Source organism: Psammomys obesus, unplaced genomic scaffold (genome assembly GCF_907164565.1).
Source record: "Psammomys obesus unplaced genomic scaffold, mPsaObe1.curated_primary_1811, whole genome shotgun sequence".
Classification (NCBI taxonomy): domain Eukaryota; kingdom Metazoa; phylum Chordata; class Mammalia; order Rodentia; family Muridae; genus Psammomys; species Psammomys obesus.
In genome coordinates this window covers 19,001,246-19,027,090 of record NW_026591598.1, presented here as the reverse complement: position 1 = coordinate 19,027,090, position 25,845 = coordinate 19,001,246, and the positions used below count along the sequence as shown (strand labels likewise).

The 25,845-nt window shown below is 48.1% G+C and overlaps 1 protein-coding gene across 1 annotated transcript in view; it reads left to right on the top strand.

Annotated features, from left to right (window-relative positions):
- Positions 1-25,270, top strand: part of Spen (spen family transcriptional repressor) — a 73,378-nt gene extending 48,108 nt beyond the window's left edge. The window contains exons 6-15 of the mRNA XM_055610855.1: positions 1,839-1,990; positions 4,611-4,736; positions 5,199-5,312; positions 7,999-8,112; positions 9,189-9,289; positions 13,946-21,947; positions 22,474-22,974; positions 23,118-23,312; positions 23,581-23,739; positions 24,092-25,270. Coding sequence (XP_055466830.1) covers positions 1,839-1,990; positions 4,611-4,736; positions 5,199-5,312; positions 7,999-8,112; positions 9,189-9,289; positions 13,946-21,947; positions 22,474-22,974; positions 23,118-23,312; positions 23,581-23,739; positions 24,092-24,223 — 9,596 coding nt within the window. The 3' untranslated portion in view covers positions 24,224-25,270. The remainder of the gene's footprint in view (positions 1-1,838; positions 1,991-4,610; positions 4,737-5,198; positions 5,313-7,998; positions 8,113-9,188; positions 9,290-13,945; positions 21,948-22,473; positions 22,975-23,117; positions 23,313-23,580; positions 23,740-24,091) is intronic.
- Positions 25,271-25,845: the final 575 nt, after the last annotated feature.

Here is a 25,845-nt window from a genome sequence, read left to right as displayed (position 1 = left end):
GCAGGGTTACATAGGGCCCAGGCTAGCCTTGAACTTGCTGTGTAGCAAAGGCTAGCCTTAGACTCTTGTTCCTCCTGCCTCTACCTGCTAGGGTTATAAGAATATGCCTTCTGCCAGGTACACCTAGGGAGGCAGAGGCAAGTGGATCTCTGTGAGGCCAGCCTGGTCTACAGAGAAGTCCAGGACAGGTAGGGCTACACAGAGAAATCCTGTCTGGAAAAACCAAGAATTTACTTCCCATGCCTCACTACATTGCATGTGTGAGTGAGTAAGTGTATGTCTGTGTAAGTGTTAGGATTGAGCTCAGAGCTTTGTGCTTGCTACACAGTACTCTATTTCTGAGCTGTATTCTCAGCTTGTCTACTTTTTGATGGGTTTGTTTTACATTTTTAATAAGTAGAGAACATGTAGTGCTGAGCTATAATTATCATCAGAACCTTGAATGTCTGTGTCTCAGAATTAATAAGTGGAGCTTTAGCAAAAGGCTGTGATTAAATTAGAAGTTAAGCCAAGGCTTTTCATTATAAAGAATAGAAACCTTTCAGATGTCATTGGGGACTACATAACACCGAAAAGAGAGAGAGAGCTAGTTTACAGATGTTACTTTCCATAGTTATTCTTATATTTGAAAGTCTTTAAATTATTTTAATACTATATTTATATGAGTATTGTATGTGCATGTGTGTGTGTGTGTACTATGTGTGTGCCTGGTATCCATGGGAGCTAGAAGGTATTGGATCCCTTGGGGCTGGATGATTTGTGAGCTGCCGTGGATGATAGGAATTGATCCTGGGTCTTCTGTGAGAGTAGCCAGTGCCTAACTGCAGAGCCATCTCTCCATCCCGAGAAGTACTGATTTAGACATTTGATTAATATGTTAATATAGCAACATGGCATGTAGAGTCTTGAAAGCGAGTGAAACTAATCCGTGAAGCGGAGCTGCTTTCTGCTGAGTTGTATTTTCGTTGTAGATTGTAGAGTGTTTGTGCGTTTTGTTTTGTTTTGTTTTGTTTTGTTTTGTTTTGTTTTGGGGATAGGGTTGCCCTATGCAGCCCACAGTTGCCTAGAACTCCCTTGTACTCTGAACTCCCTACATCTGCCCTCCAAACGCTAGGATTGCAGGTGTGTGTCACCGTGCCTAGCCGGACTGTAGTTTCATGCTCTGTTAAGACCAGAGGATAAGAGGCACTTGTGTGGAGAACTGAGTCTACCCCTGCAGCCGTGGAGAGAACCACTTACAAAGTAGTCCCTCCCCTTCGTTCACACATGCCACACTCTCCTCATGCACATGAATGTAGCACAGTCGTGGTGGTGCACACCTGTAGTCCCAGCACTCAGACGACAGAGGCAGCTGGGTATCGGTGAGTTCAAGGCCATCCTGGTCTACATACAGTTCACAGAATATCTCTTGAGTTGAAGACCAGTAGGACTGCATGGTAAAAGCCTATCTCAGACCAGTCAACCACCCCCACCCAACACCCTTTCCCCCCACCCCCTCGCAAAACAAACAAACAAACAAACAAACAAACGACAACAACAACAACAAAAAGATCTGGTTAAAGCTGTGTGTGTGTAAGAGAGAGAGAGAGACAGACAGACAGACAGACAGACAGATAGGTCTTCATATTTTGCACATTGCCGTGTTTGTCTGAGACAGTATCTACTGTGTAGCAAGGCTGTTCTTGAACTCATCACTGTTTCCTGAGTCCTGAGGTTACAGGCCTGTCCACCAAATCCAGAATGAGGCAGTTTGTTAAGTAAAGATTCCCAGATGAGTAAATGATGTATTAGAGAATGTATTAAAGTACCCTGTTCTACTCTGCCCCATCCACTCACAGAAACAGAAAGTGAAAATGAATTTCGACCCTTGGATGAAAGGATAGATGAATTCCATCCCAAAGCAACAAGAACTCTTTTTATTGGCAACCTTGAAAAAACGACTACTTACCACGACCTTCGAAACATCTTTCAGCGCTTTGGAGAAATTGTGGTATGTTGCTTTAGTGATAAAATGCTGTAGATCTTTGTAGAATGTAAGCACAGGGCATAGAGTGGATGTGAATATGTAGTATTTAAGGATAAATTAAAAAAAATTTTCCCATTGCCCCATTCTGTTTTTATTTTTAAAGTTCAAAGTTACTTTGAACTGATATTCTTTTCTTCACCTCTTGAGTATGTTCTAGGTGTGAAACCTGTTTTCCTCATCCTCCCATTAAATATTTTTTTAGACTCAAAAAATAAAAATAAAAAAGAGTGTGTATATGCATGTTTTGCCTGCATGTATATCTATGCACCATGTGTATGGGAGATGCCTGTGGAGGTCAGAGGTCATTGAATTTCCCGGAACTGGAGTTTCAGGTGATGAGGGGCTGCCATATATATATATATACTAGAAACTGAACTCAGGTTCTCTAAAAGAGCAGCCAGTGCTCTTAAATGCCAAGTCATCTCTCTAGAACACGCCCGCCCCCCCCCCCCCCCCCAATTTGAGACGTTGTCTTGCTATGTAGTGAGGCTAGTAGAACTCCGTAAGTTCAAGGCCAGCCTGGACTACATAGTGAATTCCTGGCCAGCTGGGGCTACACAGGTTTTGTGGGTTGTCTATCTACCTGTATTTAATTGTGATGTACAATTATGCATATGTCTATGTAGATGTGTGCATGAGAGTGCTGAGGCCAGAGGTGTCATAGACTCTTAGGAGTTAAAGGCAGTTAGGAGCTACCAGAAGTGAATGCTGGGAGCTGAACTCAGCTGCTCTGCAACAAGAGGCTCGAGTGCCTGCTGAGGCATCTCTCCAGCCAGAGACTGTTCTTTTAAAAAAGAAATAATACTTTTATAATTTCAAATGGGTTTTTAGAATTGCTGTGGGTATTGTTTTGTTTTGTTTCAAGAATGGAGGCTGGAGAGATGAGTCAGTGCTTAAGAGCACGGGCTATTCAGGCAGAAGACTCAGGTTCTATTTTCTGCACCCACCGGGTAGCTCGCAACCATCTACAATTACGGTTTCTGAGGACCCAGCGCCCTCTTTCAGCATCTACAGGCACTGCACACATGTGGTGCACAGACACACACGCAGGCAAACACCCATGATACATAAAATAAATAAAAGTAATAAAGCTACAGAAAGAGTGAAGATTCATCCCCTGTATCCTACTCTGTCTTTGAATGTTATATGAGGCCAAGGGTGACCTTGAACATCAATAGCTCCTGCCTTCCAAAGTGCTGGGAACAGGCATGTGCTGCCATACCTTATCTTCTGTCTGTCTGTCTTCTGTTGTTGTTGTTTTGAGAAAGATTGCTCCTGGCCGCACAGAGATCCGCCTGCCTCCGCCTCCTGAGTGCTGGTATTAAAGGTGTGTGTCACCACACCCGGCTTATACTTTGTTTTCTTAGGCATTAGAGAACAAACCCGGGGCTTTATGTGTGCTTGGCACATACTCTCTATCAATTGACCTGCACTCCTAACCTCACCCCAACTTTTGTTGTCATTGTTTGTTGTATTTTTTGAGACAAGGTCTCTTTATGTATAGCAGACTAGTTTTGAACTCAGAGATCCTCCTGCTTCTGCCTCTGGAATGCTGTGATTAAAGGCATCTGACACCGGGCCAGTCATGTTTTTCTGTACTCTGTAAGACAGAATCTCATTATGTAGTCCTGGCTGGCCCAGAATGAGCTGACTTTAAATGTGTGAGTCTCCCTCTGTCTCCTGAGTGCTGGGATCACAGGCTTGTGCCTCCTCGTCCAGCTCAAAACTCTGAATGGCACTGAAGAAGATGGTCTCAGTGTGGGCTTGAAGAGTAAAGAGTATATGATAGTAACAGCTCTTCTTTGTGTGTGTTCTCTTCTTTGTTCTGTCTCTGTCTTTCTGACTGCTCCATGTCTCTGTGTGTTGGCCTGTCTCTTATTTATACTTGAAGAGAAAGACCACTGTCTCTACCTACTATCTTTCTGTCTCTTTCTTGCATAGACCTAGCTGTACTGGACTTGTTTTGTAGACCAGGCTGGCCTCAAACTCACAAATATCCACCTGCCTCTGCCTTCCTGAGTGCTGGGATTACAGGTATGGGCCACCAAGCCTGGCTAACACCATTGTTTTTAAGTGATATAATCTAGTCCTTCCGTCTGAGGCAGGGTCTCTGTGTGATAGGCTGGCCTTGAGGCAGAGATCCCGATCTGTCATCCTCCCATGTTAGGACTGTAGGCATGTGTGAGCAAACTAGTGATCATAGTAATAGAATAAGCACGCACATTTTGAGAACTTGATTTTTTTTTTTTTTTTTTTTGTAGTGTAATAAGGGGTTTGGCTCTACTAAAGATTTTGACAGTGTCAAAAGGAATTACTTCTTAATATTTCACTTAGTAGGCAACCTTTTCTTTGTTATAGTTTATCCTCACCATGATTTTCAATTTTGAGTTGCAGCACAGTTGTTCTTCTGTAGGGGCTTCACATGGGATAGCTTTGATTGTATGTGGTCTTTATACTATCAGTGTATTTGGATATATGATCCAACTAAGAAGTTAACTGGGAATCTGACTTGTAGAAATAAGAATTCTGTGTGGACGTGGCTTCTTCTGACTTACTGCTAAGTGATACTGATTGGCTCTTTCAGGACATTGATATTAAGAAAGTAAACGGAGTTCCCCAGTATGCATTCCTGCAGTACTGTGATATTGCCAGTGTGTGTAAGGCTATCAAGAAGATGGACGGAGAGTACCTTGGAAATAACCGCCTCAAGGTAAGTGAATTGCATAGATCATTATGCTGTTACTGTTTGATTTGCTTTAGGATTTGGGGGGCTTTACCTTATTATTTTAGGGATGCAGAAGGACTGCAGAAGGACAGTTAGTTAGCACTAAGGGCAGGCTTCTTTGTGTTCTTATCCTGTCACTCTGCACTGCCACTCTGGGCCAGGCAGGATTGCCCTGTTATAAATTTTGATTGTTCTTTTATTATATGCGCACCATTTACACATTGTTTTGAGCACTTGAGGGTATGGCTTAGTAGTTGATGACATACCTTAGCATGTATAACCCCCTGGGTTCAATACACACACACACACACACACACACACACACACACACACACACACACACACACACACTGATTCAGCATTTCTATAGAAGACTAGATTTTGAAAATTTTGTAGTTGAATAGTAATTGTGATCTGTGGTGATAGAATTTTTTCTTTTAACTTCAGCTGGGTTTTGGAAAGAGCATGCCTACAAACTGTGTGTGGTTAGATGGGCTGTCTTCAAACGTGTCCGATCAGTATTTAACACGACATTTCTGCCGATACGGGCCTGTGGTAAAGGTAAGCCCTTGCTTTCGACTTTGTTTTCTTCATGTTCTGCCCTTCAGTTCTCACTTTACATTGTTGTCTTCTCCTTTTCTTTAATAATTTGTATCTGAAAACGCTCTTCACTGGGTCTGCAGCGATGCCCAGTGCTTAAAAACGCTTACTGCTTTTCCAGAGGACCCAAGTTCAGTTCCCAGCACGCAGGCCAGGTGGCCCAACCTTGCCTGGGTCTCCAGCCCCACGCATCCAGCACACTCTTCTGGGCTCTGCAGGCACCTGCATGTATGTGCACCGACACATAGATGCACAGGCATAAGTTTAAAAAAAAAATAAATTAAATTTATGGTCCATTGGGCCAGGCACTGGGCTTAGTCACCAACACTGCAAAATCATCAACAATAAAGCTGTTTCTCAAATCTGGGCAACTTTGAAACTCCTTTGGTATTTGTTACACAGTTTTAAAACATGGACGTTTCATATAAAAATAGTTATTTGTCTTTATACTAGTGGGCTTTCAAATTAAGCGTCTGTATGTTGTTACCCAGTGTATACAGCATAGAAATGGTATATTAAATACCTAAATATTTAATAAAACATTAAGAAAACAGTTTTTGAATGGCTTCCACACTTTCAATTTGGTAATTCAAGTTTCATTAATACTTTTAAAACTATACATTCTCTTGGTATGAAAAGTTTTTATTTTATTATATTTTGTTTTTTTCTACAGAGCTACTGGAACTAGCTCTGTAGACCAGGCTGGCCTCAAACTCAAGAGATCTGCCTGCCTCTGCTTCCTGAGTGCTGGGTTTAAAGGTGTGTGCTTCCACTGCCCAGCTGGCATAAAAAAATTTCTAAAAATACCTTCCAGATTAAGTTTAAAATGCCTCCTAAAATAACAGTTTCAAATAGCATTGTGATGCTATGACATCTAACTCTCCTATAGATGTACTTAGCCAAAATAAGTTAATTTAAAAATTTTGTAGTACACTGGCAATATGATTTCTTTTTTGTAAATATTTGTTTTATTAATATGAGCGTTTTGCCTGCACATATGTCTGCACCATATGCAGGCCTGGTGCCTGGGGAAGTGGTGAGCTCTCATGTGGGTACTGGGAATCGAACCTGGGTCCTTTGCAAGAACAACTAGTGCTGTTTACCGCTGAGCCAACTTTTCAGCCCCCATAAGATGATTATTTTAGAAACAGTAGAGTGAGTTATTTCTTAGAGGTTTTTTTATAATTTTCTCTCATGAAAATTAGTCTAGAGCCAGCAAGATGGTTCAGCAGGTAAAGGAGTTTAGCCAACAATCTGGTAATCTGAATTTGATTCCCAAAACCCACATGAAGGCAGGACAAGAGCAGGAGAGATGGCTCCGTGGATAAGAACAGTGGCTGCTCTTCCAGAGGCACTAAATTTAATTCCCAGTAACCACGTGGCTCCTTACAACTGTCTGTAATGGAATCTGGTGTCCTCTTGTGATATGCAGAGGATCATGCACTCATATGTGTTTATATTGTTAAGGTGGAATGAGAGAACCAACTCCACAAAGTTGTTCTTTAATGTCTGGTTTGTGGTGTTTCTGCCTACATATATACAACATGCATGTATAGTCCTGATAGTCAGATAGTCCTGATAAAAATAAATTTTAGTCTAGAGTTAGAGAGTTGCCTGAGGGGATAAAATTTCTTGCCATGCAAGTATGAATGCCTGAGTTCAAATTCCTAGAGTCCACATAAAAGCCAGAAATAGCATCAATATCTGTAATCCCAGCACTCCTACAGGAAGGTGGGAGGTGGAGAAAGGCGAGGCCTGAGAGACCTGTAGGGCGTCTAGTTTGGACCTTGTGGTAGAAAACAATAGTTTATCTCAAACAAGTTGGAAGGGAAGGGGTGGTACCTAAAGTTGTCCTTTGACCTCTACATACACTCTCTTATACATACAGGCCAGTCTAGTAGCCAGAGATGGTGGCTCATGGCTGTAATCTCAGCATTAGGTAGGCTTAGGCAACAGAATTGCCAAAAGCTCAAGTCTGCCCTAGACTATCCCAAAAGACTAAAATAGTAACAGGAGGCTGCAGTAGGAGGAGGGGAGAAGAATTTACATCGAACCAAATGTAATCAAGTGTTTACTTTTACTAATTTGCTCTGGTATTGGGGATTGAATATTGGGTCTTGCATGTGCTAGGCAAGTTCTCTGTCACTGAGTTGTTTCCATAGATTTAGTTTATGTTTAAGTATTATGAATTTAACTTGTTCATTCACCAGCAAAAATTTCATCTTACTAATATTTGCTAAATAGCACACCCATAGAGAGCAGGAAAAGGGTCTATGGCCCAGTTCCATCATCTTGTCATTATTTTGAGCCTTAGATAGAAGAGTGGTCTTCTTATAGTAAAGTCAGTACAAAAACAGTAAAATAATAGAAAAATAAAGGTGTAATATACTGGAAGTCTCAATACCATGAGTCTATTGTCCTTGTAATGCCATACCTGTGTTTACTAAGACAATCCCATGATTTTAGTGTCCCTGCACAGGTAAATTAGTGTGTTTATTAAGACATGCCTCGTCTGGAAAAGCTGAATTTTTGTGGAATAATCTAAATACAAATGCTTTTTTAGTAGCATCCTTGTGACTTAGGATTTTGTTGGGGCTGCATTCAAACCAATAGATAAAGCTCTTAAGTGTTGTTTTATTTTTTGCAGGTGGTGTTTGACCGCTTAAAAGGCATGGCTCTGGTTCTTTACAATGAGATTGAATATGCACAAGCAGCTGTCAAGGAGACCAAGGGCAGGAAAATTGGTGGGAATAAAATTAAGGTGTGCATGGAGACTAACAAAAGCCTTTAATCCTGGACAGCCCACCTAGTATGACATGCCTGTAAAACAAAAGCAATAAAACAAAAAACAGTCCAAACAAAAGTCTGTTCAGATCGCTACCCATAGTTACATATGTAGGTTGACAACATGGAGAATGGTTTACAAATCATGGTTTTATTTGTCCTCAATTTTTAGAGGAAATAATAGGGTTTTCATGCTTGCTATCTGAAGCCTTTTATGTCCTCAGCCATAGATCCTTCCTTAACAGTTCTTTTCAAAGCACTTCTCATTTCCCAGGGTGCCCGATGCTCAGATCTGTATCCGTGGTGCAGGGCCCTCCTTTCCCCATTACAGTGACTGTCTGTGTGCCAGTGGCACATTCAATCGATTCAATCAGTCGGCTTCTAAAAGGAAGCTGTCTGTCTCTCTGTCTCTGTCTCTGTCTCTGTGTGTGTGTGTGTGTGTGTGTGTGTGTGTGTGTGTGTGTACGCGTGCGCGCACGCGTGCGCGCGTGCTAGTACAGAACCATGCATGCTTTGGGTCTCTGCATCTGTTCCCATCGGCTGCCGGAGGCAGTCTCTGATGATGACTAAACTGGGCATATATGAGGATAGCAGAATATTGTTAGGCTCATTTCGTTTTTTGTTTTTGTTTTTTTAGGGGGAAGGGTCCGGCCAGGTTTGGTTCTTCCCTAGGTATCTGGGCTATGTAGCCTCAGGTTCTTGGTCATCCAGGCAGTGTTGGGCATAGTCTCCCTCTCATGTTGTAGACCTCGAATGAGACCAGTCATTAGTTGGCCTCTTGTTGTATACCTTCAATCTCAGCACCTGGAGCCAGAGGCAGGTGGACCTCTGAGTTCAAAGCCAGCCTGGTCTACAGAGTGAGTTTCAGGACAACCAGGCCTACACAGAGAAACCTTGTCTAAAAAAAAAAAAAAAAAAAAAAAAAAACTTTCCAAAATTGAAATCTGAAGCTTCTCTTTTTTTATAAAAATACTCATATGTTGTTTATGTTTGTTGTAGATATGCTCATCCTATAGTAATGGGTTTTATTGTGAATTTCTTATTTTTTTTAAGGTGGACTTTGCAAATCGGGAAAGCCAGCTGGCATTTTATCACTGCATGGAGAAGTCTGGTCAAGATATCCGAGACTTCTATGAAATGTTAACAGAGAGAAGGTAGGTATTTCATTCAATTTTGTGTTGGACCATCGATTTTGGAGATGGACCTCAGAATCATGTGCATGGTAGGCCAGCATCTACTTCTGATTCACACCCCCTGCCTGAAGTGTATGTAGCAACCTGCCAGGATAGCTCGAGTTCAAATTTATATGGCCTTGCATCGTGTTTTTCTTTTTCACTTCTACTCTGTTCTCCGAAGACAGTGTTTAACCCGTCATCTAGAAAGCAGAGGTTTATTTTTACAAATCTAGCTTTTATGTAGTTGAAGGTAGATTGGGTTACCTGGTCTCAGTCCTCACTGACTGCTCTTATATTGGAAAGAATTGTGAGGTGTCTGACTCTTTTAAATCGAGCAAGTCAGATAATTTATAAACTGGTGATTTTGGCAGTGCAGAAAGGAAGCCTTTTTTTTTTTTTGGTCATGGTAATGTCATGAGGCAGTCTCTGATCACTAAACTGGGCATGTATGAGGATAGCAGAATATCGTTAGTCTCATTCCATTTTTTTTCGGAGGGGGAAGGGGCCCGGCTGTGTTTGCTTCTATCCTAGGTATCTGGGCTATGTAGCCTCAGGTTCCTGGTCAGGCAGGCAGTGTTGGGTAATGTCGTGCTTGATTTTTTTTTTTTTTCTTCTCCTTTTGATTAGATAACCTATTAAAATATCCTCACATGATCACTAGGTTCCTCACATAGCTGATTGTATTTGAAAATGGAAACTTTTGTTTAAACTAAAGCAAGCCTTTGCCAGACTGTCTTCTGTGGTGGTCTCCTGGAGTGTTACCATTGTTCTCCATGCCCCACCCCCTCCTTCCGTGCCTATCAGAAGCTTTACGAAGTTAAGGTCAAGAACCTCTAGAATCCTGGCAGGCTGCTAGAACCCATCAGATATCTCTCATCTGCTGCCGCATTTCCCAGTTTGTTGCATTGACATACACAGCAGTATCTCTTGCAGGCATTTCTTAGCTGGATATCCTGCTAAGTCACTGAACTCCTGCATTATTAAGTGAAAACTGACCCCTACTGCCAAACTTCAAAAAGCTAAGGCTTTGATAGTTTCTCATTAATAGATCAGAATCCAAATTGCAAACACTGAACATGTACAATTCTTCAGCTAGAAAGCTAGTGTGAGGGTCCGATCTGTCACAGCTCCTATCCCCTACCATCAGAGAAAGAGCACACACACGTGTGTGTGTGTGTGTGTGTGTGTGTACCAGTATGTCACTTTGAACAGAAGGTTCTCAATCCCACTTTCCAGAGTAGCAGTTTGAAGTGATCTATTCTAGTTTGTTTTCTGAGACAGGGTCTTATGTAGCCTAGGCTGGCCCAAAGCTTTCTTTATAGCTAAGGATGACCTTGAACTTGATGCTGGCATTGCAGGTATAGGTTGTTATACTTGACTTAGGTGGTGCTGGGGCTCTAATGCAAGCCTTTGGCTTGCCAGGCACGCACTGTGCCAACTGAGCTCCTTCCCAAGGTTGCTGTTATTATATCAGTTCTTAAAGAAATTGTACCTGGGGCTGGAGAGATGGCTCAGCAGTTAGGAGTACTGTCTGCTCTTCTAGAGGTCCTGAGTTCAATCCCCAGCAACCATGGTGGCTTACAACCATCTATAATGTGATCTGATGCCAACTTCTGGCCTGCAGGTGTACATGCAGATAGAGCACTCATCTACATTAAGTAACTTAAATAAATGAGTAGATAAATAAATAAAATCTTTGAGGGGGGGGGGGGACAAAGAAATTGTCCCTGAGAATGAGGGGAAGGTTTGTGCTTCATTGTACTTGAGACATTGACAATTCTGTTACAGTCTTCTCTGTGCACATTAAATAGTTCTTGAAAAGCAGTGTCTTGTGAAGGTTGGATGATGCGGTGTAGGAGTTGAGTTTTCTCTATTACTGCTACAGTTCACTAATTTTAGTGGTGATCTGTTTGTGTCTTTGTTCTTTAGTTCATTTTCATGGGCATTTATCCCCATCTAATGGTATTTATCGCCTACTGTAGGAAGCAGAAGGGAGGGGCTTTCAGATAGTTCTGTGTGTGTAATACATTCCTCACAGGACCTTTTCTATAAAGTGAGGATGTCATCCCTCTGAGCAGGTGGTGTCTGATTGGAAAGACTGATTCAGCTCAGGATCATAACCCCTCCGTTCCCCCTATTTCCGTAGAGCTTGTCTACGCACAAAGCTCGATGCCATTTGGTCTTTACGCCCTCCACCGGGAAGCAGCCCCGTCATTTGTTGTCACAGTGGTAGCTGAAGCTTGGCCAGCTTTTGGTGACTTGTTAGTTTCCCTGCTGCTGGGCACTGGACTCAGGATCTTGTGTTACTAGGCAAGCACACTACCCCTGAGGTAGATGTACATCCCTGTCAGGCACCTTCTGTTAATGAGGTCATAGGCTTGCTTATCAGGGGTTAAACCCAGGGGTCCTACCTGTTCATGAGTGAGATTTACACTGACCCAGAGTGATTTCAGGATGAATTTACATGGTCAAATAGTGCACAGAGTTTTCTCTAAACCTGACTTGTAAGGGATACACCTGTTCTGCTGACTGCGCCCCAGTGTTCTGTTGCTCTGTTCCCTGCTGAAATGATTGAGGTTCATGGGCCCAGCAAAATCAAGTTGTTGAGGTGTGTGTGTATGAGTGTGTGGGTGCGTTCAAGAGCATGGACGTCAAGGTCAACCACAGCTTTCATTCCTAAGGAACTGTCCACCATGGTTATTTTGAAACAAGGTCCCACTGTTGTCTGGGGCTCCATACTTGCTCCTCCTGTCTCCATGTTCCCAGTACTAAGATTCTAAGCACACTACCCCATGCTTTTTAGATGGGTGCTGGGAATTGAACTCAAGTCCTCAGGCTTGCAGGCACTTGGCAAGCACATCTATGATTGCAGATGTAATTTTAGTTTTGTATTCTGTTCTGTTAGGCCAATGTAGAGGAATTTTAATTCAGAACATGGCTCCTCTGGCAAGAGATCACATCTGAAGACCTTCTAGGTCTGTGTGATCCAGCTAGAATACAAACATACCTTTAATCCAGGAGACAGAGGCAAGCAGTTCAAGTTCAAGGCCAGCCTGGTATAGCGCAAGTTTCAGGTAAAGAAAGCTTAGGTCCAGTTGTGGTGGTACAAACCTTTAATCCCAAAAAAATGAAGGTGAAGTTAGTTTATAGAAGGAAGCATCCATGTTTGAAAGTGATGTCTAATTAAGTGGCAGAAACAGTGTTGAATGAGAGATTTGACAGAATAGGATATGCCCAACTCTCATGAGAAGAAAAGGAAGCTACTTAAGGGGTAATGCAGAGAGAGATAGGAGGCAGTTTTACTGGGACAGTAATAGAGAGACAGGTTGCAGAGAGCTAACAAGCTAGAAACAGGTGAAGACAGAACAAGCCAGAAAATGAGAAGGAGCCAGAAGATTAGAAAAGATTGCTAGAGTTAGTTTGAGGCCAAGCAGAGCAATTCTGGGGCTGAGAGAGAAGCCGGATTGAAGAACTTTAGAGGATGATTCCCAACATCAGCCTCAGGCCTCCACCACTTGTATGCATCACACACACACAGAAAGAGAAGGAAAAAAAAAAAAAAAACCATTAGCATATACTTGGGAGGTAGAGGCAGCAATCAGATCTTTGTGAGTTCAAGGCCAGCGTGGTCTTCTCTAGAACGAGTTCCAGTATAGTCAGGGCTACACAGAGAAACCCTGTCTTGAAAAAAAGCCAAACCGCTACCATTAGCAACAAAACATACCTATTTTCTTTTTGTATTTTTTGGGATCTTACTGTATACCTCAGTTGCCCTGGAGTTTGCTTTGTAGACCAGGCTGGCCTCCAACAACCAGAGATCTGCCTCCCAAGTGCTAGGACTAAAGAAAGGCATGTGCTACCATGCCAAGATTAAACATTTTTTAAAATATTTCCTTATTTTCATATTATGTCTGTGAGTGTTTTGTCTGTATGTATGTTTGTATACTCAGTATGTCTGGTACCCAAGGAGGTCAGAAGAGGGCATCAGTTCCCTCTAGAATTATAGAATTATAGAAGGTTGCAGGAAGGTCTCAGTAAATAGTTGTCCTTTATTTGTGACTAGTGAGTTTCTTTTATAACTGTGTAAGTGTCGGTGCTGGGCGTTCATGGTTGCACATGCCTTTAATCCCAGCACTGTAAGAGGCAGAGGCAGGAGACCTCTGTGGGTCGGAAGTAAGCCTGGTCTACTTACTGAGTCTCAGGCCCCAACTCCACGGTGAAAACCTGTCATTTTATATTTGAATTTTATTTCGGCCACCAACTTTTAAATCCTCAGCACTTCATTTGGCTTAGGAGCTGCCGCTGAACACCTGCAGTTGGACAAATGACTACATAAATGCTATAGGATTACAGAGGCACCTGTAATATAACTGTAAGATATATATATATATAACATATATATATATAAATAACTGTATATAATATATAATATAATATATATTATATTAACTGTATATAATATATAACTGTAAGATAGTTTCACTGTGCACTGCAGGCTAGCCTTGAACTTGTGTAGTTGAGGCAGGTTTCAGGGGTGTTCCTGCCTCTGTCCCTTGAATGCTGGGATTACGGAGGTGGGACTGCAAGGGATGAGAAGAAAGAAGCGCTAATGTAATCTTTCTGATCGTTTGGCAGAGAGGAACGAAGAGGATCCTATGAGTACAGCCAAGAGCGGACATACTATGAAAGTGTTCGCACCCCAGGCACCTACCCTGAGGACTCCAGGAGGGACTACCCGGCTCGAGGGAGGGAGTTCTACTCTGAGTGGGAAACATACCAAGGAGAGTATTACGAGTCCCGGTACTATGATGACCCCCGAGAGTACAGGGAGTATAGGAGTGATCCGTATGAACAAGATATTCGTGAATACAGCTACAGACAGAGAGAACGGGAGCGAGAGCGGGAGCGATTTGAGTCGGACCGGGACCATGAGCGGAGGCCCATTGAGCGAAGTCAGAGTCCCTTGCACTTACGCCGGCCACAGAGTCCTGGCGTGTCTCCTGCACATTCAGAAAGGTTGCCCAGTGACTCTGAGAGGAGGCTATACCGCCGGTCCTCGGAGCGAAGTGGAAGCTGTAGCTCAGTGTCCCCGCCACGGTACGAGAAGCTGGAGAAGGCTCGGCTGGAGCGCTATACAAAAAGTGAAAAGACAGATAAGGAGCGGACTTTTGATCCTGAGAGGGTGGAGAGGGAGAGACGAGTAATTCGGAAGGAAAAAGTAGAAAAGGACAAACCTGACAGGCAAAAACGAAAAGGGAAAGGTCATTCCCCTAGTTCTCAGTCTTCCGAAACAGAGCAAGAAAATGATCGAGAGCAGAGCCCTGAGAAAACACGGGGTTCAACCAAAGTGAGCAGAGAGAGGGCTGATAAGGAAGGGCCGGCCAAGAACCGTCTGGAGCTTATGCCTTGTGTGGTTTTAACTCGAGTAAAAGAGAAGGAGGGGAAGGTCATTGACCACCCACCTATGGACAAGCTCAAAGCCAGGCTCGATCATGATGCTGCAAAGTCTTCAGCCCTGGATCAGAAATCCCAGGCCTCTCAGGTGGAGCCTACCAAGTCAGACTCCTCTAAAGCGGAATCTGCTAGAGGGAAAGCACTGAGGGAAAAGGCCCTGTCAGGCCACGCAGAGATGGTGGTGGATAAAGAGGGCAGGCCTAAGCTCAGGAAGCACCTCAAGCCGGAGCAGACGCCCGAGCTGAGTGCTCTGGACCTAGAGAAGCTGGAGGCAAGGAAAAGGCGCTTTGCAGATTCCAACTTGAAAGCAGAAAAGCAAAAACCAGAAGTCAAGAGAGGCAGTCCTGAGACAGAGGGCACTCGAGTGCTTTTAAAGAAGCAGCCTGACGTGGCGAAAGATGGTGTGTCTCTGAGGGAAGGAGAGTCTGAAAGAAAGCCTGTTCGAAAAGAAATCCTTAAAAGGGAATCAAAAAAAATGAAGCTGGACAGACTTAATTCGGCTCCCAGTCCCAAAGAGTTCCAGGAGCCTACCGCTGTCTCTGCAGGGTCTGGCACTCGGCCCAGCTCAGATGTACACGCAGGCCAGGGAGAACCAACACATGGATCTGTGGAGAGTCAAGAAACGCAGCCCAAAAAAGCCATCCCTTCAAAGCCTCAGCCCAGACAGCTGCAGCTCCTAGATAACCAGGGGCCGGAGAAAGAGGAAGTCAGAAAAACCTACTGCCGTCTTCGTGCTGACCCAGCGGAGCATAAAGCAGGCCAGGAAAAGCCACATGCAGTAAATGCTGAGGAAAAGCTTGGCATTGACATTGATCACACACAGAGTTACCGAAAACAGATGGAGCAAAGTCGCAGAAAACAGCAGATGGAGATGGAAATAGCGAAGTCTGAGAAGTTTGGCAGTCCCAAAAAAGATGTAGATGAGTATGAAAGACGTAGCCTTGTTCATGAGGTAGGCAAGCCCCCTCAGGATGTCACTGATGACTCGCCTCCCAGCAAAAAGAAAAGGATGGATCACGTTGATTTTGATGTCTGTACCAAGAGAGAGAGAAATTACAGAAGTTCACGCCAAATCAGTGAGGACTCTGAAAGGACTAGCTGTTCTCCCAGCATCCGCCACGGTTCCTTTCATGAAGACGATGACCCCATAGCCTCCCCTAGGCTGGTGTCGGTAAAAGGGTCTCCTAAAGTGGACGACAAAGGCCTCCCCTTCTCTAATGTAACAGCGAGAGAAGACCCCTTAAAATTTAATCCTTATGATTCCAGCAAGAGAGAACAGGTGGCGGACACGGCTAAAATAAAGCTGTCTGTCTTGAATTCTGAAAGTGAACCAAACCGTTGGGACCCTCCGATGAAACAGGACCCCAGCAAGTTTGATGTCAGTTTTCCAAACAGCGTAATTAAGAGAGATAGTTTACGAAAGCGCTCTGTACGTGATCTGGAACCTGGTGAGGTGCCCTCCGATTCTGACGAGGATGCTGAGCACAAATCGCAGTCACCCAGAGCCTCCACCTTCTATGACAGCCCTCGGCTGTCTTTTTTATTGAGGGACAGAGACGACAAACCACGTGATCGAGATGAAAGACTCTCCAGCTCTTTAGAAAGAAACAAATTTTACTCTTTCGCGCTGGATAAGACAATCACACCAGACACTAAAGCTTTGCTTGAAAGAGCGAAGTCTCTCTCCTCATCCCGTGAAGAAAATTGGTCTTTTCTTGACTGGGACTCCCGGTTTGCTAATTTTCGAAACAACAAAGATAAAGAAAAGGTTGACTCTGCCCCAAGACCTATTCCATCCTGGTACATGAAAAAGAAGAAAATCAGGACTGACTCAGAGGGGAAACTGGATGATAAAAAGGATGATCACAGGGAAGAAGAGCAGGAGAGGCAGGAGTTATTTGCCTCTCGGTTTTTACATAGCTCTATCTTTGAACAAGATTCCAAGCGACTACAGCATCTTGAGAGGAAAGGTGAGGAGTCTGACTTCCCTCCCGGGAGGCTGTATGGCAGACAGGCATCGGAGGGTGCAAACAGCACCAGTGACTCAGTCCAGGAGCCAGTGGTCCTGTTCCACAGCAGATTCATGGAGCTCACACGGATGCAACAGAAGGAGAAGGAGAAGGACCAGAAGCCCAAAGAGGCTGAGAAACAGGAGGAACCAGAGAACCATCCCAAGACACCAGAAACTGCCACTGAGACTAAAGAGCCAGAGTTGAAAGCTCCTGTTTCCGTTGGGCTTACCACAGTCCCCACTGTGTCACCAGAGCCAGCGTCAGCAGCACCGGAGAAGGCTGAGAAGACAGCAGAGGCACCTTCACTGGCAGGAGAGAAGCCTGTGGAGCCAGCCCCTGTCTTGGAAGAAGCAAAGTTTGTGTCTGAGCCGGCTTCTGTTCCTGTGGAGCAGCCCAAGCAGGTGGACCTCCCCCCAGGAGAGGACACCAGTGAAAGTGCCAACGTGGTGCCTTCAGCTACTCAAGAAAGCTCAGCTACTGACACTATCCCTTGTGTGGATACAGAGCCTCTGACTCCAGGGCCTGCAGTTTCCCAGGTAGAAAGCACTGTAGACCCAAAACCTAGCAGTCCCCAGCCACTCTCAAAACTGACTCAGAAGTCTGAGGAAGCTGAAGAGCCAAAAGTAGAGAAGCCAGAAACAGCTCCAAGCGTCGAACCTGAGGCCACTCAGAAAGCTGGAGCTACGCCTGAAGTTCAGCCTCCAGCTTCTGAAGATGTAGAGGCTAGTCCTCCAGTCACTGCAAAAGACAAGAAGACCAACAAAAGCAAACGTTCCAAGACACCGGTCCAAGCAGCTGCGGCAAGCATCGTGGAGAAGCCTGTCACCAGGAAGAGCGAGAGGATAGACCGGGAGAAGTTGAAGAGGTCCAGCTCTCCTCGTGGAGAAGCCCAGAAGCTGTTAGAACTGAAGATGGAGGCAGAGAAGATTACAAGGACTGCATCTAAAAGCTCTGGAGGAGAGCCTCAGCACCCTGAGCCTAGCTTGCCTCTCAGCCGAACCAGGCGCCGGAATGTCAGGAGTGTTTATGCCACCATGGGTGACCACGAAAGCCGCTCTCCAGCCAAAGAGCCTGCTGAGCAGCCCAGAGTGACCAGGAAGAGACTGGAGCGGGAGCTACAAGAGGCGGTGGTAGCTCCCACCACCCCTCGGAGGGGAAGGCCTCCTAAAACACGCCGGCGTGCTGAGGAGGAGGACGAGCATGAGACAAAAGAGCCAGCAGGAACCCCCAGGCCAGCTGAGGGGTGGCGGTCTCCAAGGTCTCAGAAAGCAGCAGCTGCCAGCGGGCCCCAAGGGAAAAGGGGGAGAAACGAGCAAAAAGCTGAGGCTGCTGCTGAGGCCAGTGCCCACGTGAACATGAGAGAAAGTAAGTCCAGGGGTGATAAAGAAGCAGCCAGTGAGCCAAAACGTGACAGGAAAGACCCCAGCACAGACAAAAGTGTACCCGACACCCTCCCAGCTGAGGTGGTAGAGAGAAAACCACCTGAGAAAACCTCCAAATCAAAGAGAGGCCGTGCTCGCACCAGGTCAGCAGTGGACAGAGCTGCACATCTGAGAAGCCTGGAGGTGAGCACCAGGGCAGCAGAGCAGGCAGTGGACAAGGAAGCTGGGCCTGTGGCAGTCTCTCCGGGGAAAAATGAGAGCCCCCAGAAGGATAGTGGCCCATCATCTCAGCTGAAAATTGACCCGGTTGATCCTGACAAGGAAACAGAGAAGGAAGGTACAGTGTCTCCACAAGCCACCCAGCTAGCCAAGCAGATGGAGCTGGAGCAGGCTGTGGAGAACATTGCAAAGCTCGCCGAGCCCCCGGCTGCTGGGGCAAACAAGGGAGCAGCCGCAGCAGCATCTGAAGACCCTGTCACGGAGGATGGCCGAAAGCCTGCACACCAGGCAAGTGAAACAGAATTGGCTGCGGCTATTGGCTCCATCATCAGTGACAGTTCCGGAGAGCCCGAAAACTTCTCTGCTCCTCCCTCCTTCCCCCCAGGATCCCAGACACACATGCAGGAAGGAATGGAGCCGGGGCCCCACGAGGCCGTGTCCAGAGGCTTGGAGACAGAGGCTGCTACAGAGTCTTCTGCCCTGCAGGTCAATGCCTCGGACCCATCAGCAGGCTCTGCAGACACCAAGGAAGCCGGGAGGAACGGCAATGACTCTGTGCAGGAAGCCAAGGGGGCGAAAGTGGAAGTCACTCCTCCCCGGAAAGACAAAGGGCGACAGAAGACAACACGATCACGCCGGAAAAGGAACACAAACAAGAAAGTGGTCGCTGCCACAGAAACTCGTGCCTCTGAGGCTGAGCAGGCTCAAAGCGAGAGCCCCGCCGCTAATGAGGTGGCAGCAGCACCCCCAGAAGCATCCCAGGAAGAAAGGCAGAGTGAGAAGCCTCATTCCCCTCCTCCTGAGGAAAGCGCTTCTGACCCAAGCAAGACTCCACCTGCCGAGAATCCGTCCCAGGAAAGCAGTGTTGTGGAAAAGACACCATGCAAAGCTCCTGCACCCCCTGACCTCCCACCCCTTTCCCAGCCAGCACTGATGGATGATGAACCCCAAGCCAGGTTCAAGGTGCATTCAATCATTGAAAGTGATCCAGTGACCCCACCCAGTGACTCAAGCATACCTCCACCCACAATTCCTTTAGTGACTATAGCAAAACTCCCGCCCCCTGTCATTCCTGGGGGAGTCCCACATCAGAGTCCCCCTCCTAAGGTGACAGAGTGGATCACACGACAGGAGGAACCTCGGGCTCAGTCCACCCCATCTCCAGCTCTTCCCCCAGACACAAAGGCCTCTGATGTGGACCCCAGCTCCAGTACACTGAGGAAAATCCTCATGGACCCTAAATATGTGTCTGCCACGGGTGTGACTTCCACAAGTGTCACTACAGCCATTGCAGAGCCTGTGAGTGCTGCCCCCTGCTTGCATGAGGCAGCGACCCCTCCTTGTGAACCTAAACATCCTCCCTTAGAAGAAAAGTCAGCGGCTCCAGTATCAAACGCTACTGACACACAAGCCTCAGAGGTACCAGTAGCTGCTGACAAAGAGAAGGTGGCTCCAGTCATTGCCCCTAAAATCACATCTGTTATCAGCCGGATGCCCGTCAGCATTGACCTGGAGAACTCACAGAAGATTACGTTGGCAAAGCCAGCTCCTCAGACCCTGACTGGCCTGGTGAGTGCCCTAACTGGTTTGGTGAATGTCTCTCTGGTCCCAGTGAATGCCTTAAAGGGACCTGTGAAGGGCTCTGTGGCCACTCTGAAAGGCCTAGTGAGCACCCCTGCTGGGCCTGTGAATCTCCTGAAGGGGCCAGTGAATGTCCTCACTGGGCCTGTCAATGTCCTGACCACTCCGGTGAGTGCCACGGTGGGCACCGTGAGCGCTGCCCCAGGCACCGTGAACGCTGCTGCTGGGGCAGGGACTGCCGCATGTGGCGCGACTGCCACAACAGGCACAGCCGCTGTGCCAGGCGCAGTGACTGCACCAGCAGCAAGGGGCAAACAGAGGCCAAGCGGCAGTGAGAACAGTCGCTTCCACCCTGGGGCTATGTCAGTGATTGATGACCGTCCCGCAGACACGGGCTCTGGGGCAGGGCTGCGTGTCAACACTTCAGAAGGGGTCGTGCTTCTGAGCTACTCGGGGCAGAAGACGGAAGGCCCGCAGCGGATCAGTGCCAAGATCAGCCAGATCCCTCCAGCCAGCGCAATGGACATTGAGTTTCAGCAGTCAGTGTCGAAGTCCCAGGTGAAAGCAGACTGCGTCACGTCCTCCCAGTCTGTACCCAAAGGCCCTCAGACCCCTTCAGCCTTTGCAAATGTGGCTGCCCATTCTACCCTGGTCCTGACTGCCCAGACATACAATGCCTCTCCTGTGATCTCCTCTGTGAAGACAGACCGTCCATCCTTGGAGAAGCCTGAGCCCATTCACCTCTCAGTGTCCACGCCTGTCAGCCAAGGTGGCACAGTGAAGGTTCTCACCCAGGGCATCAACACACCCCCAGTGCTGGTTCACAACCAGCTGGTCCTCACACCAAGCATAGTCACCACTAACAAAAAGCTCGCCGACCCTGTGACTCTGAAAATAGAGACCAAGGTCCTACAGCCCGCTAACCTGGGACCCACCCTTACGCCCCACCACCCTCCTGCCCTGCCCAGCAAACTGCCTACAGAAGGGAACCATGTTCCTTCTGGGCCCAGCACCCCGGCAGAGCGAACCATCTCCCACTTGGCAGCCACAAAACCAGAGACGCATTCTCCCCGACCTAGCGTGCCTGCAGCAGGCCCATTCCCGAGGGCGTGCCATCCCAGCAGCACCACATCCACGGCGCTTTCCACTAATGCCACCGTCATGCTGGCTGCGGGCATTCCGGTACCGCAGTTCATCTCCAGTATACACCCAGAGCAGTCTGTCATCATGCCGCCCCACAGCATCACTCAGACTGTGTCCCTCGGCCACCTGTCACAAGGTGAGGTGCGAATGAACACGCCCACCTTGCCCAGCATCACCTACAGCATCCGGCCAGAGACACTGCACTCCCCGAGGGCCCCACTGCAGCCCCAGCAGCTAGAGGCGAGGGCTCCTCAGCGTGTGAGCACACCCCAGCCAGCCACGGCTGGCGTACCTGCCCTGGCCACACAGCACCCTCCTGAGGAAGAAGTTCACTATCACCTCCCTGTGGCTCGAGCTGCAGCCCCTGTGCAGTCGGAAGTGCTGGTCATGCAGTCTGAGTACCGGCTGCACCCCTACACTGTGCCCCGGGATGTGAGGATCATGGTGCATCCACACGTGACTGCTGTTAGCGAACAGCCCAGGGCCACAGAGGGGGTAGTAAAGGTGCCACCGGCCAACAAGGCCCCCCAACAGCTGGTGAAAGAAGCTGTTAAGACTTCAGATGCCAAAGCAGTCCCGGCCCCTGCCCCAGCCCCTGCCCCGCCCCCTCACGGTGAAGCCCGCATCCTCACAGTCACCCCCAGCAGCCAGCTTCAGGGCCTGCCCCTTACCCCACCTGTGGTCGTAACCCATGGGGTGCAGATTGTGCACTCCAGCGGCGACCTGTTCCAAGAATATAGGTACGGCGACATCCGCACCTACCACACTCCCGCTCAGCCCACACATACGCACTTTCCTGTCGCCTCCTCTGTCGGCCTACCCTCCAGGACCAAGACTTCTGCCCAGGTGAGAGAGCCAGGTTTCTCCCCTACTTTCTGGGCACACACCCGGGGGCTGTGGTTTACAAAAGGAGACAGGCAGGCTGTCCAGCTGGTTCAGTGGGTAAACACATACGCTTAAGTATGAGAGGAAAGGACTCACTCCAGAGTCATCCTCTGACTGCCGCATGGACACACAGAGTCACACCTGTGTGTCTTCCGGCAGGCACGTATGCCTACACCGTAATAAAAACATGTAAACAACTGCCCTTCCGGCAGGGGTCATGAGCAAGGCCAGACAAGCTAGGCAGGAGGTATAGAGGGGCTGCAGACTCGCCGCGGGGAGTGGGTCAGTTCTACTCCAGTTCTCCAATGTGGGGAAACGCTCTATGCGGGGGCTCCCGCCTGCAGGGGCCCTTCCCTGAGACAGGCTCCCCTGCCGGACTCTGGGAGTCGTGGTGCCCCCCCTCTGGGTCCACTGAGCTCTTGTTCAGGAGCAGGGGCTTTTGCATAACCAATTCTGACTGTCCCTTTGTCTTCCTTCCCAACCCCAGGGCCCCTCTGAAGGTGAGCCCTTGCAGTCCACGCAGCCTGCACAGTCTGCCCCGTCTACGCAGTCCGCACAGCCTGCACCACCTGTCCCGCCCTGCCAGCCCTCCCAACTCAGCCAGCCCGCCCAGCCACCGAGTACCAAGATTGCTCAGGTCTCCCAGGAGGCAAAGGGGACGCAGACAGGAGGGGTAGAGCAGACCCGTCTCTCGGCTGTCCCCACAAACAGACCACCTGAGCCCCATGCTCAGGTTCAGAGGGCGCCGGTGGAAACAGGCCAGCCGGCCCATCCCTCCCCTGTGTCAGTGTCCATGAAGCCGGACCTCCCAACTCCTCTTCCCTCTCAGGCTGCCCCAAAGCAGCCATTGTTTATCCCTGCAACCTCAGGCACAAGCACCCCACCTGGACTGGCTCTGCCTCATGCTGAAGCCCAGCCAGCCCCCAAACAAGACTCTTCTTTACACCTGACTCCGCAGAGGCCTGTGGATATGGTCCAGCTTCTGAAGGTAAGATGGGCAGAAGCTGCTAGACCCCCCTGGCCGTGTTCTAAGTGTACCCATGTCTCCCAGTCACTACAGAGCAGCAAGCAAGCCGCTGCCATGGCTAAACACGCCATGACCCCATTTCTGCTTTGTTTCTTGGTGAGCAGAAGTACCCCATCGTGTGGCAGGGCTTGCTTGCCCTTAAGAACGACACAGCCGCTGTGCAGCTCCACTTCGTGTCTGGCAACAATGTCCTGGCCCATCGGTCCCTGCCTCTCTCTGAAGGTGGACCCCCACTGAGGATTGCCCAAAGGATGCGGCTGGAGGCCTCGCAGTTGGAAGGGGTTGCCAGGAGGATGACGGTAAGACTTGTGGGCCGGCTGAGTGCCCACGCAGTTCACAGGGAGGGAAGAGCAGGGAGCCTCTGCAGCTCTTCTCCCGCCTTGCAATGCCGCGGTGAGGCTCGTGGCGTGGGCAGTGAGAGACAAACTGCTTGGATGGAGAGAGACCTCTAGACCCAGAAATACGGGCACGCACTTGAGTGTGGTTTGATGCAGCCAGCTTAGGGCACCTTGGGTAGGACACATGCTGTTTAGTCGGGAGATCCCTAACCACTCTCCTCTGCTTCAGGTGGAAACAGACTACTGCCTGCTGCTGGCTCTGCCCTGTGGTCGTGACCAGGAGGATGTGGTGAGCCAGACCGAGTCCCTCAAGGCTGCATTTATCACTTACCTGCAGGCCAAGCAAGCAGCAGGGATTATCAACGTTCCCAACCCTGGCTCCAATCAGGTTGGTCCATTGTCCCATCCCTACCCCACATTTGTACACACAGGTAGGGCCAGTTTAGGGCAGGGCAGGGCTGGCCTGCCTGGTGACATGGGCATTTCTAATACCAACTAGAGTACCCCAGGAGTTTCAGGAGGAAGTAGGTCCACAGGCAACATGGGTGGTAGCCATCAGTTGCCCAGCCTGGAAAGAGGAACTTAGGAAAGCTCGACAGGTGCTGACCTGGAACTGTAGAGGCCAATGGCAAGGCGCCCTGGCCTGATTGCAGGGGCCTGTCAAGGCCTGCCAGGTACAAGTATAGTGGGAGGGTTACGGAAGACAGCGGGTCCCACTTTCTCTCTCACTCCTTCTCCAGCCCGCCTATGTGCTGCAGATCTTCCCACCCTGTGAGTTCTCTGAGAGCCACCTCTCCCGGCTGGCCCCTGACCTCCTCGCCAGCATCTCCAACATCTCTCCCCACCTCATGATTGTCATTGCCTCTGTGTGAGGCTCTGAATGGTCGCCACCTCGGGGTGTGTTCCTGAGGCTCTGCTACAAACAAATGAACACAGGACAGAACCGCCGACAGCCCGGCCAGGCAGAGGGGAAGCTGCTGAGGGGCAGACTGCCAGGCACCACCAGCTGCCCTCGCCCCCGTGCCCGCCCAGCTCTGTGGATGGACCTCCTCTGGGGGTGGTGCTGCTTGTATGTTTACATGAAATTCTCGCCCAGGACAGACCACCGACCCATGGACTGACAGGAACTTAGGGGCTGGGTTTCTCTCCTCATTTGGAGAAAAGGAACCAGGGCAGTAGGATTCTTCTGTTTTTATTAAACAGAATAGAACAGCCTTTGCACTAAATTAGTGACTCGCACAGTGAACACAGGCTGTAATGCTCTGGACACGTGTACGTGAGCACACCGTGGACTCTCACGCAGGACTTGGGACTTGTGCTGAAGCTTTGGGGTCAAGGAACATTTCATTGGTTTTTTTTTTTGTTTTGTTTTTTGTTTTTTTGTTTTTTTTTTTTTGCCCCGTCTCCTCCTCCCTTCCCCTGCTCATTGAACGCGTCATCTTTCTTAATTCTCCTGCCACCGCCACCACCTTCGACTCATCGGATGTACAGTTTACAGTTGAGCAAAAGCAAACAGAAGGCTTTTCTTTCTCGGTCGGATGTGCAGAACTTGGGATGTGTATATATAAATATATAATATATATAAATATATATAATACTGACTTAAATCAAATTTCCCTGACATACATTTTTTTTTAATCTGTGCCAAAAATGTGTTTTCAAAGAAAATCTTATTTTCATACTCAGACTTTGTACCGTCACTCATTTGTATAAGTGCGCTTCGTTACAGCACGGGTCCTGTTCCCGCAACATGGAAGTGTCACATAGCACCTGTACAGAAGACCTGGCCACCCCTCTTCCTGTGACCTGGACCTCTCCCTGACTTCCTAACACTTATTAATTTATGAAACTGTTTTTCTCAGCGCAGTTTTGTTCTGTGTGTCCATTGGATTACAAACTTTATTAAAAAATACAAAACACCTCAAGTGTGCGTGTTGTCACTCAGGTGGGAACCACAGGCTTCCTGGCTTGCTAGACAGCAGATCCCACCTCCCGTCTGTGAACAGGGGTCCTTCCTGCTGCCTAATCTTCCCCAGAGCATTTCACCATATCCTTGGAGACTCTTTCATCATAAGTGCAGGTCCAGGGCACTGGGAAAGCACTTCACACTTTGATACATAATGAAACCCTTCCTTTCCCCCTGTAAGATCCTGCCCTGTGCTCATGGCTGGGTGCTTCCCTTCTCTCCCTAGGGCACTGTTACCTGGAGCGGCAAGGAAGGAGCCCAGTATTCCTGGGGCTGTTAGTTCTGTACGGATGAAGGATGTGGGGCCTGTCCAGCTCAATGGGGCCCCTACATGGGAAAGCACAGCTCTACCTGCCGTGACCCCATCATCAAAGCTCACGGGCTGCTCTGTTCCCTCCCCTTGACAGCCTGGCAGTAGACTGTAGCAAGTCAGTGTTGTCACAGCATGGCTCAGCTAGAGCCTTGGTAAAGTAGGTACTAGGCTCCAGTTTACTGAGAAGCCAGCCTGTGGCCTGTGCCTCTGTACGG